Source organism: Octopus bimaculoides, chromosome 2 (genome assembly GCF_001194135.2).
Source record: "Octopus bimaculoides isolate UCB-OBI-ISO-001 chromosome 2, ASM119413v2, whole genome shotgun sequence".
NCBI classification, from domain to species: Eukaryota; Metazoa; Mollusca; class Cephalopoda; order Octopoda; family Octopodidae; genus Octopus; species Octopus bimaculoides.
Window position 1 is genome coordinate 35,329,463 of NC_068982.1, and position 15,542 is coordinate 35,345,004.

Here is a 15,542-nt window from a genome sequence, read left to right on the forward strand (position 1 = left end):
ATATATATACGACGGGCTTCTTTCAGTTTCCGTCTACCAAATCCCGGAACCATGTGGTTGGGAAGCAAGCTTCTTACTACACAGCCACTCCTGACCCTATCTATATTTTTGTTAATATTTAGCAGAAGTAACAGAGTGACTCAAGATCCGAGATTTTCGTGCATTGGCACTTAACGCACGAAACTCTTGGACCTTGAGTCACTCCGTTATTTCTGCTAAATATTAATAAAAATACGTGTGTGTGTGTGTGTGCGTGTGTGTGTGTGTGTTAGTCCCCCACCACCGCTTGACAACTGGTGTTGGTGTGCTAACGTCCCAATAAACTAGCGGTTCAGCAAAAGATACCGATAGTATAAGTACTATTCTGTTCTATATACCATATCCGTCCAATGTAAATAATGTACAGAATAAACTTAAAATAACTGAAGTCCTGAAATCGGTTTATTCGACCAAAACCTTTCGAGGCGGTGCCCTAGTATGTCCCCAATCAAATGACTTAAACAAATAAAAAGATAAAAATTTACATATTATTTAGTATATATACATAGGTGCGGATGTAGCTGTGCGGTAGGAAGCTTGCTTCCCAACCACAATGTTCCGGATTCAGTCCCACTGCGTGGCATCTTAGACAAGTGTCTTCTATTATAGCTCGGAGCCGACCAAAGCTTTGTGAGTGGATTTGGTAAACGGAAACTGAAAGAAGCCCATCGCGTTTATGTGTGTGTGTGTGTCCTCACTACCGCTTGACAACCGGTGCTGATGTGTTTACGTTCACGTAACTTATCGGTTCGGAAAGGCGGTGTCCCAGCATGACCACAGTCTAATGACTGAAACAAGTAAAAGGGATAATATATATATATAGGTAGAATTCACATAATAAACAAAAGACGAAGATAGCTGGTGTAGAAAACAAAGAGATGTATTAGCATATATGTATATATATATATGTATATATATATATATATACACACACACACATATATATATGTATGTATAATATAAATATATATATTATACATACATACTTAGCTTTAGACGGTCCGGGGTCACAGTAAAAGATACATGCCCAAGGTATCACGCAGTGGGATTGAACCCAAGACTACGTGATTGGGAAGCAAGCTTATCAATCGCTGGAATTGCAAATCACATAAATACTAATAGTAGAATACAAACGACTCGAAAACTATTTAATTTGCCACTAAAAGGTACCAGAACCCAATGATGGGCGGAAAATGTATGGAATCCCGTCGGAGGGACTTATTCCAAAGTGGTAAACTTAACACCACCATCTGTTCTGTGAGTGTCTTTATTAGAGTCTGCTCATAACATTAAGAGAAATAAGAATTCATCTAATATAAGATGCGAAACACTATCCATGAATACTTCAGAGTATCCAGGGATATAAAAAACAAAATCGAAGCGAGCGGTCGTTGAAAACCGACTAGTTTTTAGAAACAACAAAAAAAAAAGCAAAAAAAAAACATTTATAGTTGAAAGAATCGATCGATCTCAGAAAGATAGAAGGGGAAGTCATTTTTGCTTAGATTTGAACTCAGAACAGCAAACGAAAGTTTATAAATATTCATGACTCCATCAAGGTTGTATCGTATAGCTTTGAGTGTGTGGTGTGTTGAAGTTTTGCTACCTGTACAGAATATAGTTAGTGTAGTAAAAACAGTAAAATGTTGATATGCAACGCAACAGTTTAGTGCAGTGCTGTAAAATTCTGTCAATGTGCAATAGTCAATATGTGTAGTCTCAATGTTAAACACACTATACAGACAACGGCCACTCGTCATTCTGACGAAATTTGCTATGTAACTGCGTATTAGAGTTTTTAAAATAAAACAGGCACTTGTGTTTGGTGCTGCAGCTAGTCATGTGGAATGCTAGGAAGTGTTCTTTAAAGTCTGAAATTTAGCCAGTGTGGAGTGTTTCTGTTTTCTTTTCGGTTGATATCAAACGAGTAAGTTCTGTAGAGATGGATTGCAAAGGTCATGATGCAACGACTGCGCCGGTACTCCAAACCTTCCATCACATGCAGGCAACAATTCGAAGAAAGCTAAATGACGGAAACAAACGTCTACCCGACACTATTACTATCGACACCACGTACAATAACAATGCTAAAAAGATTAAGTCACACGAATTAAAACATCAAGTAAAGCACGGATGTCGTCATAGTCGAAAAGAGTTGACAAAAAACGAAATAACAATAACGTCAAGGTATCGAAAGGTGTTGCCAATAGGTATAAGAAAACAGCAGTAGGAGAAAGAGAGTGAGGGAAAGAGAGAGGGAGAGAGACCCTACAGCAGTCGTGCTTCCTTTTCGCAAAGGAGTTACTAAGTCTTGACACAAACAACCACCATTCATCCACCCATTTTGACTCTGCTACCCCTGTCTATAGTTCATAAATACTGCATTTGGATACGTTTATTATTATCTCTCTCCCACTTCCAGATATACTGCACACACACACACACACACACACACACACACACATATTGCATATACCCGTGTTTATAGAAACGCAATCATTTGTTTGTCTTTCTCGAGAACCTGTATAATCCCTGTTTCCTTACATACGAAGTACAAGCTCGCACACGCACACACCTTTGCAATGTGCGTACATGAAGACAAATAGATATTCATATCCATATATCTTATTATAAGCCATCGATTTGTAACCGCCAGACCAAGCCAACACAACCTATCCGGCCACAAACGGCCACCTCTATACTCGCGGACACTTCGTTAGTCCCAAACAGCTTTGCTGCTGTCGTATACACCCATGTTCCCACCCAAGAACTGATCGTTGTCAGAGTCATCTACCGACCGACTCTTCCCTTTTGTCGCTTGGATCTTACTAAACAAAAACATAACCTTCTTTGAGTTCTTCTACTTTTCCGTATTCGTTATCTTCAGTTCTCTGTATTCCGTTGTCTTCCAATTGAGGCGATAGGTAACAATCTAAACCCCGAAGATCCGAAAGAGAAAAAAAAAAAGAAGAGAAAAACACAGGGTAAATAGAAAAGACAGAGGTGTCGGACGCGACAAAAAGAGAGAGAGAGAAAAGCAAGACAAAACGTGTGTAAGTGTGTGAAAGGAAAATAACTAAAGCTCTGTGGAAAGCGCACTTTTTGTGACTTAATGAGAGAGATAAAGATATAATCAGTCAGAAAGAGTCTCTCTTTTTCACTCTCTCATTCACACAAATACAAAAAAAAGCTGAACGGGAGTAAAAACAAGACGGAAAGAGAGGAAGAGTTCGAAAGAGTATATGTATGTGTGTGGGAATTAGAGACATATGGTAACTGACAGATTGGATTTAAGTGCATCAGAGAGAGGGAGATAGATTGTGTATGTGTGTGCAGAAGAGTGACAGAGAGAGAAAGAGAAAGAAAGAGAGAGAGAGAGCCATAGACGTTTAAGCTAAGCTGACTGCAGAGCTAAGCGCGTCAAAGCGATAAGACAGTGAAAGAGGAGGCTGATGAGTGACAGGGAGAGAGAGAAAGTGTAGAAAACCGAAAAGAGATATATAAATATATGTATACATATATACACACGCAAACATATACACTAACTGACGGAGGAGTTAAAGCACGTCAGGAAAAGAAAGCTAGATGGAAATTAATAGACAGAGAGTGAGCGAATAGAAAAGTGAAAAGAGTGAGAGAGAAGGAGAGAGAGATGTGGTAAGTAAAAGTGACCGAAAGAGAGAAAGCGCACAAGAGTGACAGATAGAGAGTAGAAAAGAGAGAGGGAGTGACAGAAAGAGAAAGACAAAGGTTTAGTAGGAGAGTTGTATACGTCAGATAGATTGAGAGTACGAAGGAGCCTCGAATAGGTCGGCCAAGATTGGACTATGCTGCTATCAAATCGAGCCAGTTTACCGCTATTGAAGCCGGTGAACCTGCAGTGTATTGTAAAACACGTTTAAAAGCATGTTGGATGTACCAGATTTACTCGAATGTCAGCAGTTTTTACCGGCATGGGACCAGCTAACAACAATGGCCTCATTTTATTCTTAATTGTAATATGCATACGATACGGTAGGTGTTCGGACCCTCTTTTTTCACCTCACTTCTTATTTTCCGACCTCTTGTCTTTTTTTTCTCTTCTTTCTCTCTCTGCCTCACACATACACTATTTTGCACTTGACTCCCTTTTCCAGCTTGTTGTTATCATCGCTTCTGTTGCTATTGTTGTTTTTTTTCACTTTAGGGTCTCGCTCAACACTTTCGGTTTTCTGATTACTCCACCACCCCTTTCCGAGACATCTCCTTGGACTGTACTGTTTACACACACACACACACACAAACACACACACACACACATACATACATACATACACACACATACACACTCTCACACGCATGCATGCATTCACACAGGTATTGATTTTGTGTGGCTGCATTGATAAACATCGATCAAAACAACAATTATATATAATGACTTCGAAACATTGTACCCTTATAATAATATCTTTGCACACAGTGCTATATTGGTGTAATAGAGTTACAGCCAGGATTTTATCGCTACTCTCTATCTTTACTCTTTCTCGTGTGGTCTGAGGCACATATTAATACCAGCCATTCCATACGTTCATCCATTCGATCAGTCGATTACCTATCAGTGTTTAGCTTCGTTTACACCCCATGCGGATATTTTACCCCACTCCCACACACACACACAACAAATACGACAGTTATATGAAGATCTTTCAATAATTATGATTTTGTGTTCATCGATATATGGCACACACACAAACACAGAAAATCAGTTGCGAAGTATTTCTGTAAATATTTTTCTATCAACTGACCATCGAGACAATTTTTATCAAGTGGTCACATGTAACCTTAACAGAAACAGTAATTCTAATATATATCTCAAAAGAAAAAGAGAGAAAAGAAACTGACCACGCTAAACCTCTTTTTGTGCAATCTACTATGTATATGTATTTACAATGTAATCTCTTTAAAGTAGCCACTGTTAATCTGAATTAAATGTTCACCGACCCAAGGTGGTCTCCTCGAACTATTCTATTTCTGCTAAAACGATAATTTAATTTTGTGTGTGTGTACGCGCGCATTGTGTCTGAAAAAGTAAGGAGTTTCACTTTGCTTCAGACCTATCCAGCAATTATATATATATATATATATATATATATATATATATATATATATATATATGAATTGCAATGAAAGAACGAAAACATTTTTATATTTGGTGCCAATCGTATTTCTTCAGGTGGGAATTGGTCGAGCGCGGAATATTCCCCTGATTCCAAAGCACCATTCGCTGTTTTGGCTGCCTCTGTCGCTATGTCTGTCCGTTTGTTTGTTAGTCTATCTTTTTTTCTTTCTTTTTTCTTCTTGTCATACTGTCACTTCCATCCCTATCTTTGCTTCTGATTTTATTATATAAATATATATATATATATATATAATATGTATTAACGTAGCTTTGCTGTCTTGTCAGTATTTTCATCAGACAGTTCGATCTCATTCCATTCTCTAAAATAAGCTTGTAAAATACTGTCGTTTTTTTCCAGCTTGCAATCTCTTCGGAACGTGTCCGGAGATTTGATGGTCATTCTTAACACTGTCAAAGCGTGTGTGTGTGTATTTTACGTGTTGCGTGCATGCGGAGAAAACAACACACGTGTCTAAATGTGTTTGCTTGTATGAGCGAGAGAAAAAGGGAAAAAAGAAACAAATTCACTTGTATGTGTATAAGTGTCGTTCTTTCTGCTATTAGAGAGACAGACACACACAGATAAAGAGAGAAACAGAGACTTGTACAGAAGTCATTTGGCTTCCCTGCAGTTTTCAGTCCCTCACCTCGTACGCGCTCTTCAAACATACTATCTCACACTCAAACAATTATACATACAAATGTACAAACTGCCACAGAGGTAGACAAACACACATACACAGCTCATAGAGGTTTCTAATAATCTCACGCATTAGGACTCGTGTGTGTGTGTGTGTGTGGTTTTCTTTTAAATCTGCACACACACACTTAGCACACACATACACATGCATACGTGAGTATGCGTATGTGTATATATATATATATGTGTGTTTGTGTGTTGTGTATGTGTGTGTGATGAACTGAGGTTCTCATATAAACACGCAAGTATCCTTGTAGCATGTATATACACATAAACCACTGGTTCATACGACTTGATTTCTGTTTTCTTTCCCTTATACACACATACGCACACGATGTTAAACGTGTGTGTGTGTGTGCTTAATTCCCAATATCCGTCTGTTTCTGGTGTCCTCACTATTTTCCGTCGCCCTCACCATTGAGGCCTGATCATTCACGCACATACGCAGATATTTCAACCAAATAAAATTAGATATCATGTTTGTTACACACATAGATAAATAGGTATATGTATCCTTCCAATTCATTTGTGATCAATAAAATAGCTGCCTGTAGTTTAGCCTCAGGTCAGCTGTGACCAAGCAAGGCCTACGATCAAAGCGTTCAAGCCACGGACGTTCCATCTTAGATTAGGTCTGAATATCTCCGATAACATCATCTGCTGTCGTTTTTAATATCTTAAAGTGCAGTTTGAGGGGATGTGCTAACTCTTTCAGTAGTTCTCGCGACCACATAGGGCCAGTCGTTTAACCCGAGGTGTACTTTGATTAAGCGGACCTTAATGAGATGGTTACGGTTGACATTCCAACCGTGACCATCCCATCTTTTTAAGAGTATCTCTAAGCGTTACCCTGTGTGTCCTTTCCCTATTTGATACGGCAGGAGCGTGATTTGAAGGAGATTTAGCTGCTACTTCTAGCTACTCCGATGGTCACACAAAAAGCTTCTTCAGTGCGGCTAATATTATACTATGATCCAATTATATTTGCTACCCGTGCACAAATCGTGCTAAAGATCTTACAACCTTACACACACGCATATATATAATATAAAACACCCACAAAACCCTACCAACGAATTCCTCCACCCCCTATACCCACGTACACATACACGCACTAGCTCACACACATACATACACACACATCATTCAGAATTAAGTGCCTGAACAATGAAACATTCTCTTTTTATTTTATTAAGTTTTTCCATTTTATTTTTCCTTTTTCTGTCTGAAACTTCAAGTAATGTATTTCTGTGTGTGTGTGAGGGAGACAAGAACAGCGAGAGATTTTTACTATCCGTTTAACTCTGCACGGAAGCCAGTAATAAATAAGCGCTGGTCCATACGAACACGGGGTGCGGATGGGAGGAAGAGGTCTGTTAAACCGTATTTGAAAGCAGTAGCGAACCAAGTGATTCCTGGTTCAATTCCATTAACTGGGCCCCAACTATGACATTTATCAAATTCATGTTTCCGACAACTTGCTAAGAGGAAACATCATACAAGTTGTCGGTAACCATTGAAATAAAGCTTATAAAACTGCCGTCATACACACTGGGTAGTTTTCGATTCACACAGACGGTTTCCCCGTATTATATATATATATATATATATATATATATATATATATATATACGCACGCACACACACACACACACACATTAAATGAAAAAAAAAATGTATGGTAAATAAACAAACGACACAATGTATACTGAGTGTACAACCGGACGGGAGACAGACACAGAAGGTCCCTAATTCTTCATCAGTTATCAACCAATTGGTAATACTCAGTTTCGCACGTGGGAGAGGAATGTTATTAGTTCGTATTTGTATGTATAGCATACAGGTGTTACTGAGTTCTGTCCCAGAGCACGGCTTCATGGGTAGGTGTCTTCCATCGTAGTTCTTAAACAACCAGAACTTCGTGAGAACAATTCGGAATATAGAAATTATGCGAAAGCCCATGTATGTATGTATGTACGTACGTACGTATGTATTTATGTATCTATCTATCTATCTATCTATCTATCTATCTATCTATTTATTTATCTAACTATCTAGGTAGGTAGATAGATAGGTAGGTAGGCAGCTAGCTATGTAGGTAGGTAGGTAGGTAGGCAGCTAGCTATGTAGGTAGGTAGGTAGGTAAGTAGGTAGGTGGTTATCTATCTATCTATCTATCTATCTATCTATCTATCTTTCTTTCTTTCTATCTAGTTAGGGCTTTTCTTTCCACGGCCAAACCTAAACTGTCCTCCCCTCCTTTTACACGAGAACATTACTGTGATACACGATCCCTATTGATCGCCCTTTTTTTTTTTATCCCTTTTGATCCCTTTTGATCGAACTACCCCCTTTTCCTTCCTACGATCCCTTTTGATCGACCCCCCCTTTTTTTCCTTCCCCCTCCCAAAAAGAAAAGCTCTACATTGTATTTGTCCCATCTTCGTTGAGCCCTGTGTGGCTAATAAAAGAAATGTATCTAGTTAGTTAGCTAGATAGATAGATAGATGTGTGTGTGTGCATAAACGCACATCCGTCTATCTCGATCTATCAATGTACCTTTCTGCGTATTTATCTGCCTGTCTATCTATTTTTTTTTTTTATCTGTGTGTATGTCTCTATCCGTTTGTCTGCCTATCAATCTCTCCAACCGCTCGTATAGCTGTCTCTGTTTCTGCTTTCCTATCTATACTGTTGTCTATCAAAATTTAGGCGGCCAGCTCGCAGAACCTTTAATGCGTCGGACAAAATGCTCAGCGGCATTTTTTTCCGGCCATTTACGTCCTAAGTTCAAATTCCGCCGAGTACAGCCTTGCTTTCATCGATAAAATAAGTATCAGTCGAGCTCTGAGGTCAATGTAATCGACTGCCCATTCCCCTCAAAACTGCTGGCCTTGTGCCAAAATTAGAATACATTTATCAGAATTTCTATCTATCTATCTATTTTCCTATAAGTATCTACCCATCAGTTTTTCTCACACTTTATCTGCCTGTCTGTTTGCCTGCCGTTTTGCATATCAATCTGTCAGTTTGGCTATCAATGTATCTTCCTATTATACTTCTATTAATACAAAATCTATCTATCTATCTATCTCTCTTTGTTGGCTTGTGTGCCTATATGTCTGCCGGTCTATCTATGTCTGTCTATCAATGTCTTTGCGTCTGTCTACCAGTACCTCAGTCTATTGATCTGGCTGGCTATCTGTCATGCTCTTCCTTCTGTCACTCAATTTCTCTCTATCTATCTATCTATCTATCTACCTATCTACCATTCTGTGTGTGTGCGTATTCATCTCTCCCTCTCTCTATCTCATTTTATAGATAGATAGATAGATAGATAGATGCAGGTATGGCTGTGTGGTTAGAAGATTACTTCCCAACCACATAGTTCCAGGTTCGGTTCCATTGTGTGGCACCTTGGGCAAGTGTCGTCTACTATAGACTCAGGTCGACCAAAGCCTTAGTGGATTGATAGACAGAAACTGAAAGAACGTCGTACATATTTGTATATATATATATGTAACGCATAAATATGTATATGTAGAGACGCCTATGTGTTTGTGCGTGTGTGTGTATATGTATATGTATATATATAGAGAGAGAGTGCGTGTATGTGTGTGTGCGTGCGTGTGTGTGTGTGTGTGTGTGTGTGTGTGTGTGTATGTGTGTGTGTGTGAAAGCGCGGGGTTTAGTGGTTAGGGCGTTCGGCTCATGATCGTAAGGTTGTGAGTTCAATTCCCGGCAACGTATTGTGTCAGGGCACTTTATTTCACGTTGCTCCAGTCCACTCTACTGACAAAATTGAGAAGTACCTGTATTTCAAAGGGCCAACCTTATCACATTCTGTGTCACGCTGAATCTCCTTGAGAACTACGTTAAGGGTACACGTATCTGTGGAGTGCTCAGCCACTTGCACGTTAATTTCAAGAGCAAGCTGTTCCATTGATCGTATCAGCTGGTGCCCTCGTCGTCGAAACCGATGGATTGATCCTTGAGAGAAGCATGGCTGTGTGGTGAGAAGCTTGCTTCCCAATCACATGGTTCTAGGTCCAGTCCCACTGCATGGACAAGTGACTTCTGCTATAGCCTCAGGCTGACCAAAAATGGAAACGTTTGTGTGTTGCTCTGTCTTTCACCACTACTTGACAACCGGTGCTGGTATGTTTACATCCCTATCACTTAGCAGTTTGACAAAGTAGATAGAATAAGAATTATCTATCTATCTATCTATCTATATATATATATATATATATATATATATATATATATATATATATATGTATAATCTACTTATACATGTATTTATGAGTGAGTATGTATTAGTACATGAAAATGTATATATGGATTCACAGACCAATATAAGTGTATGTGTGTGTGTCTGTGTGTGTGTGTGTGTGTGTAGCTACATAGATATACCTATATACATGTGTACATGTAAATTTATATATACATATGTAAATATATATTTATATAAGATGCAGGTGTAGCTGTGTGATAAGAAGCTTGCTTTTCAACCACATGGTTCCAGGTTCAGTCCCACTGCATGGCACCTTGGGCAAATATCTTCTACTATAGCCTTGGGCTGATCAAAGCCTTGTGATTTAGTAGGCAGAAGCTGAAAAAAGTCCGTCATATATACGTGTGTTTGTGTGTGCTTGTCTTTGTGTCTGTGTTTGTCCCCCACCACTGCTCAACAACTGGTGTTGATGTGTTTATGTCCCTATGACTTAGCAGTTCGGAATAAGAGACCAATACAATAAGTACCGAGCTTATTCTGCACGGCCACACTCTAAAAATGACTGAAACCAGTAAAACACACACACACACACACACACACACACACACACACACACACACACATATATATACTTCATTTTTGTATCTGGTTTGCAAGATTCTTTTTATGAATTTGTGTGTTGAAACAAATTTTGTTGTCTAGGGAGAGTCATTATGCCAAGATAATTAGCACACACACTCGTTCAATTCCACTCGTTTATTATTAGTTAATTGTTTAAGTATCCAACGAACTAATCTGTTTCGTTTTTGTTTGTCAAAGCTCTTTTGTTGCTACTTACAACCTTTTCAATGATTATTGACTTAGTTCATTATGTATGTACGTATGCATTTATGAATATATTTACATATTAATATGTATCTGCAAATTATGTATATATTATTAAACCAGATAATAAGTCTGTCCTTTTCCTTAATGGCATGTCGACTTTGGAGAATTCTTGATTCATGAGATTGTTTCCCTTCCTCATATGAAGCTAGTCTTAACTATGTACGATGAAGATACATCCTCAGAACAATTTTAATAAATTAAGAATCCATGCTGCATGATATTTGATAGATTTGTATTTGTCTGTTATGTGTGTGTGCATGTGTGTGTGTATGTATAACATGTATGTACACACATATATGTGTGTTTATGTCATCAGCATCATGATTTAACATGTTTTCTATGCTGGCATGTGTTAGTTGATCCCAATGTCAGACTTTGCTTGGTTTTTATGACTGGATTGAGTGTCCTTCTTAACGTCAACCACTTTACAGTGTGTATTTAGTGCTTTTTTCATGATACCAGCATAAGTGAGGTTACCAAGTAACTTGCAAGACAGAAAAAGCAAAAGCCCTCTCAACTAAATGTATTTGAGAAAAGCGTGATGTGGCCATGTGCCAAATGTTGAAGTATTATAGAGTGACAAGTACTGGTGTCTTGTTATCGAGAAGTTGTAGAGAGCAGCAGTATCATAACACTGGAAATAAATCAGGAAGTAGGGAGATAATGTGCTGTCTGTGAGAGGGGAGGGAGATGAACAGTGGCAGTGATAGAGGTCAGAGGTACATCAGGCTGGCTCTGATGAGTGGGACAACAAAGGTGGTTGGAGCATTAGTGGTGGATATAGAAGTGTGTTGAGAATGATAACAGATAGGTGCAAGAAAAGATAACTGAAGGCAATCAAATGCTTCTTCTATTACCAACACATCATCATCATTTAACATCTGTTTTCCATGCTGGCATGGATTAGATGGTTTGACTGGAGCTGGTATACCAGAGAGCTGCATTAGGCTCTGTTTTGGCTTGGTTTTTACAGCTGGATGCCCTTCCTAATGCCAACCACTCCAAGAGTGTACTGGTTGCCTTTCATATGTCACCTGCACAAATACTTTTTAGATGTCTCCAGCAATGGCCATTACCACGACTTCACTTTGCTTGATGTGTCTTCCCAAGCACAGCAAATCACCAGAAGTTTCAGTCACTTGTCATCACCTCAGTGAGACTCAACAACCAAAGATCATATTTCATTACCTCATCCAATGTCTTAATGGGTCTACCCCGTCCACAGTTTCCCTCCACAATTCAAGATCAGCACTTCTTTACACAGCTATCCTTGTCCATATGCATCACATGATCATACCAGCGCAGTCTTCTATCTTGCACCCTACAGCTGATGTCTCTTATTTTCAAGCAAGGTCTTATTTCACTTTGACCAGTTTTTTTTTTTTCATGGAAGACTGATAATGCATGACACTGCTTATATTGTGGTAACTGACATCTATGTTGCAGCAGCAGCAGCAGCAGCAGTAGTAGTAGTAGTAGAATCAACATTGAACAACCCTAAACATAAATTATGTCAGTTGAATATATAATATATATATGTGTGTGTGTATATATATATATATATATATATATCAACCTAACCTAGATCTGCTAGTAATGTGAATCCATAGGTAAAAGTTACTATATAATTACCTGAAATTATACCCTGTACTATTTCAAGTAATTGAAACTTGTAGCTTTGAAAGTTGTCTATGATTGAGCTAACGAAATTACAGGTGGTGAGTGTGGTTGAGCTTTAATACTGAATACAGATTGGTGCTATTCTGAATGAAAGAACAAATGAAGGAGTAATACTATTTAAAGCATGTTATGAATGTGACAGCGGAAAAAAAAAACAAAAAAACTTTGACCAGTAACATACTATATATGGAATAGTAAGGAAGTTTGATTTCTGTATATATTTTTGTGTCAGCTTGATTAGATCTATACCTTTTTATGTTTTACTTATTTCAGCCATTGTGGCCATGTTGGGGCACCATCTTGAAGGGTTTTTAGTCAGACAAATAAACTCCTTTTTAAATCAGTTTCTTATTTTATCAATCATTTTTTTTTTCAAACTGCTAAGTGAGGAGTAGGGTGTAAACAAACCAACTGCAGCTTTTTCAAGTGGTGTGGGGACAAATACATTCTGTAAAGCATTGGTTCCCAAACTTTTGGGGACTGCTGCCCCCTTGGCACTCAGGCCACGTTCCTAACACCCCCACCACCACTTATCACCACAAACATAGACCTTTTCTGCAGCAAATTTAAAACAACTGTATTTCACTTATAAAACAATAAAATTTAACTTAATTAACCCATGATTTTGTTGTTTTTACATCCATTGCCTTCTTGACCACCCTACTATCACCACACTTTTCTTCAACACCCCACTGAAATTTTCCATTGTCCCCAGGAAGGCATTACTGCCCACTTTGGGTGCTTGTTTCAGTCATTGATCTGTGGCCATGCTGGGGAACCACCTTAAAGGGCTTGGTCAAACAAGTCAACTCCAGTATTTATATTTTATGATTGATACTTATTCTGTTGGTCATTTTTGCCAAGTTACAGGGACCATCTTAAAGGGTTTACTTGAGTAAATTGATCCCAGTGCTTATTTTTAAGCCTGGTACTTATTCTATGGGTTTCTTTTGCCAAGCCACTAAGTTACAAGGACATAAACAAAGCAACACTGGTTATCGAGTGGTGGTTGGGGACAACCATAGCATGCACACATATACCATCATCATATTATTTTTAAGTTGCACTTTTCCATGCTCACATGGGTCAGATGGAATTTGTTGAGGTGGATTTCTACAGCCAGATGCTCATCTTGTCACCATATATATATAACAAACTAAAGAATTTGTCATTAGTATCACAAACTTGGGTCTGTTTAATTGAGAGTAGTTGGAACAAAGTCAGTTCAGGCTTGGGAGTCACAATATGCTCAAAACTTATGGTCAGTGGTTCAACTCCTGGTGTAGGTTAACTTTATGTTCTGAGAGTCATTCAGAATTATATTTATAATAATTATCAGATCGACTGAAAGAAAACAAAAAATGGCTTCATGGCTAGAGTGCTGAGCTGACTGAATGTTTGATTTGGCAATTTAATAGCTCAAAGCCTCAATTTTGAACACTGTTAGGATAGATGTCTATATGTCCATAGGCCTAGAAAAGGATTCTGTGAAAGTAAGGTCTATTTCCCTTTTTCTTGGTTAGGGGTTTAAGGTGGCAAGAGGCAATTCCAGAGAAATTGCTGTCCAGAGAACAAATTAAATTATTGCTATGTCTGTCTTATCTTATTTTTGTTTTATCTTTTCCGTTTCGTTCCATCCTCACCCCCCTCTCACTCTTCGTGAATATAGATGATACAGGGTGCATAATTTAATTCAATTGAAATAATGAAATACTGGTGAGAGGCTTGTAAAATTCTTTTTGTATGGGTGCTGAAAACCATCTTGCCCTAAGGCAACTATCATTGTGAACGTCAAGGGTGGGTTTTTTTCTGGCTTCAAGTAAAAGGGGAACTCTCTAGTTTAACCTCAACAGAGGTTAACAATTTAATTATCGCATGTTACATGCATGTAGTAAAACCCTTAATTACTGATGTTTTACACATTGCTGTCCAGCTAGTATTAAATCCAGTTATTAATCGGTCATTCACTGAATCAAATTTTTTTTATATCTTACAGATCTCTTAACTGAGATTACTCTTATTTCTATTCTGTGTTTCATTCCTCCTTTCATTTTTCATTCATTTCTTATTATATTTCACTTATTTCACATTTTGTACTCTCTTTTCCCTCCTTTTCATTCATCTATTCATCTTATTCACACATCCTACTTCTCTTCTCCTTTCTTTCCTCTTATTCACTTTTTTCTATCTTTTGTTTTTCTTTTAATTCTTAGTCTTTTTCTTCTCACATCCTAACTGTTTTCCTACATTCTTCTCATTCATTCATATTGCTTCTCATTTCTTCTTCTTCTTCTTCTTCTTCTTCTTCTTCTCCTCCTCCTCCTTCTCATACTTTTCTCTTTCTCTCTTTCCCTCTCTCAGTATTATTTTACATATTTACTACACTATTTCACAGAACCTTGTATCCCTGCCATATTTACCGTGTCAGACAACTCACCTTAGGTAACACCAACACTGACTAAAAACAAAAAATCCATAATTTTTGTCTATATGTATGTATATATGTATTTGAATAGAAAAGAATAGAAAATTGTCCTTGTGTTTAATTCCTGACATTACATTGTGTCCTTGAGCAAGACACTTTATTTCATGTTGCTCCAGTCCACTCAGCTGGCAAAAAATGAGTAGTACCTGTATTTCAAAGGGCCAGCCTTGTCACACTGTGTAGCACTGAATCTCTCTGAGAATTACATTAAGGATACATGTCTGTGGATGCTCATCAACCACTTGCACATCAATTTCACAGGCAAACTGTTCCATTAATCAGATCAACTGTGACCCTCATAGTCATAGCTGAGTGCCTGTGTATATATATATATATATATATATATATATATATA

General features: G+C 38.1%; 1 protein-coding gene across 3 annotated transcripts in view; it reads left to right on the top strand.

Moving 5' to 3' along the window:
• The first annotated feature begins 2,489 nt into the window (after nucleotides 1-2,489).
• LOC106871713 (protein kinase C-binding protein NELL1) overlaps nucleotides 2,490-15,542 on the top strand; it is a 413,759-nt gene continuing 400,706 nt past the window's right edge. The window contains exon 1 of one of the 3 annotated variants that reach the window (XM_052976231.1): nucleotides 2,490-4,053. In XM_052976231.1, coding sequence (XP_052832191.1) covers nucleotides 3,972-4,053 — 82 coding nt within the window. In that variant the 5' untranslated portion in view covers nucleotides 2,490-3,971. The remainder of the gene's footprint in view (nucleotides 4,054-15,542) is intronic. The other 2 variants (XM_052976230.1, XM_052976225.1) reach the window with 2 other exon arrangements.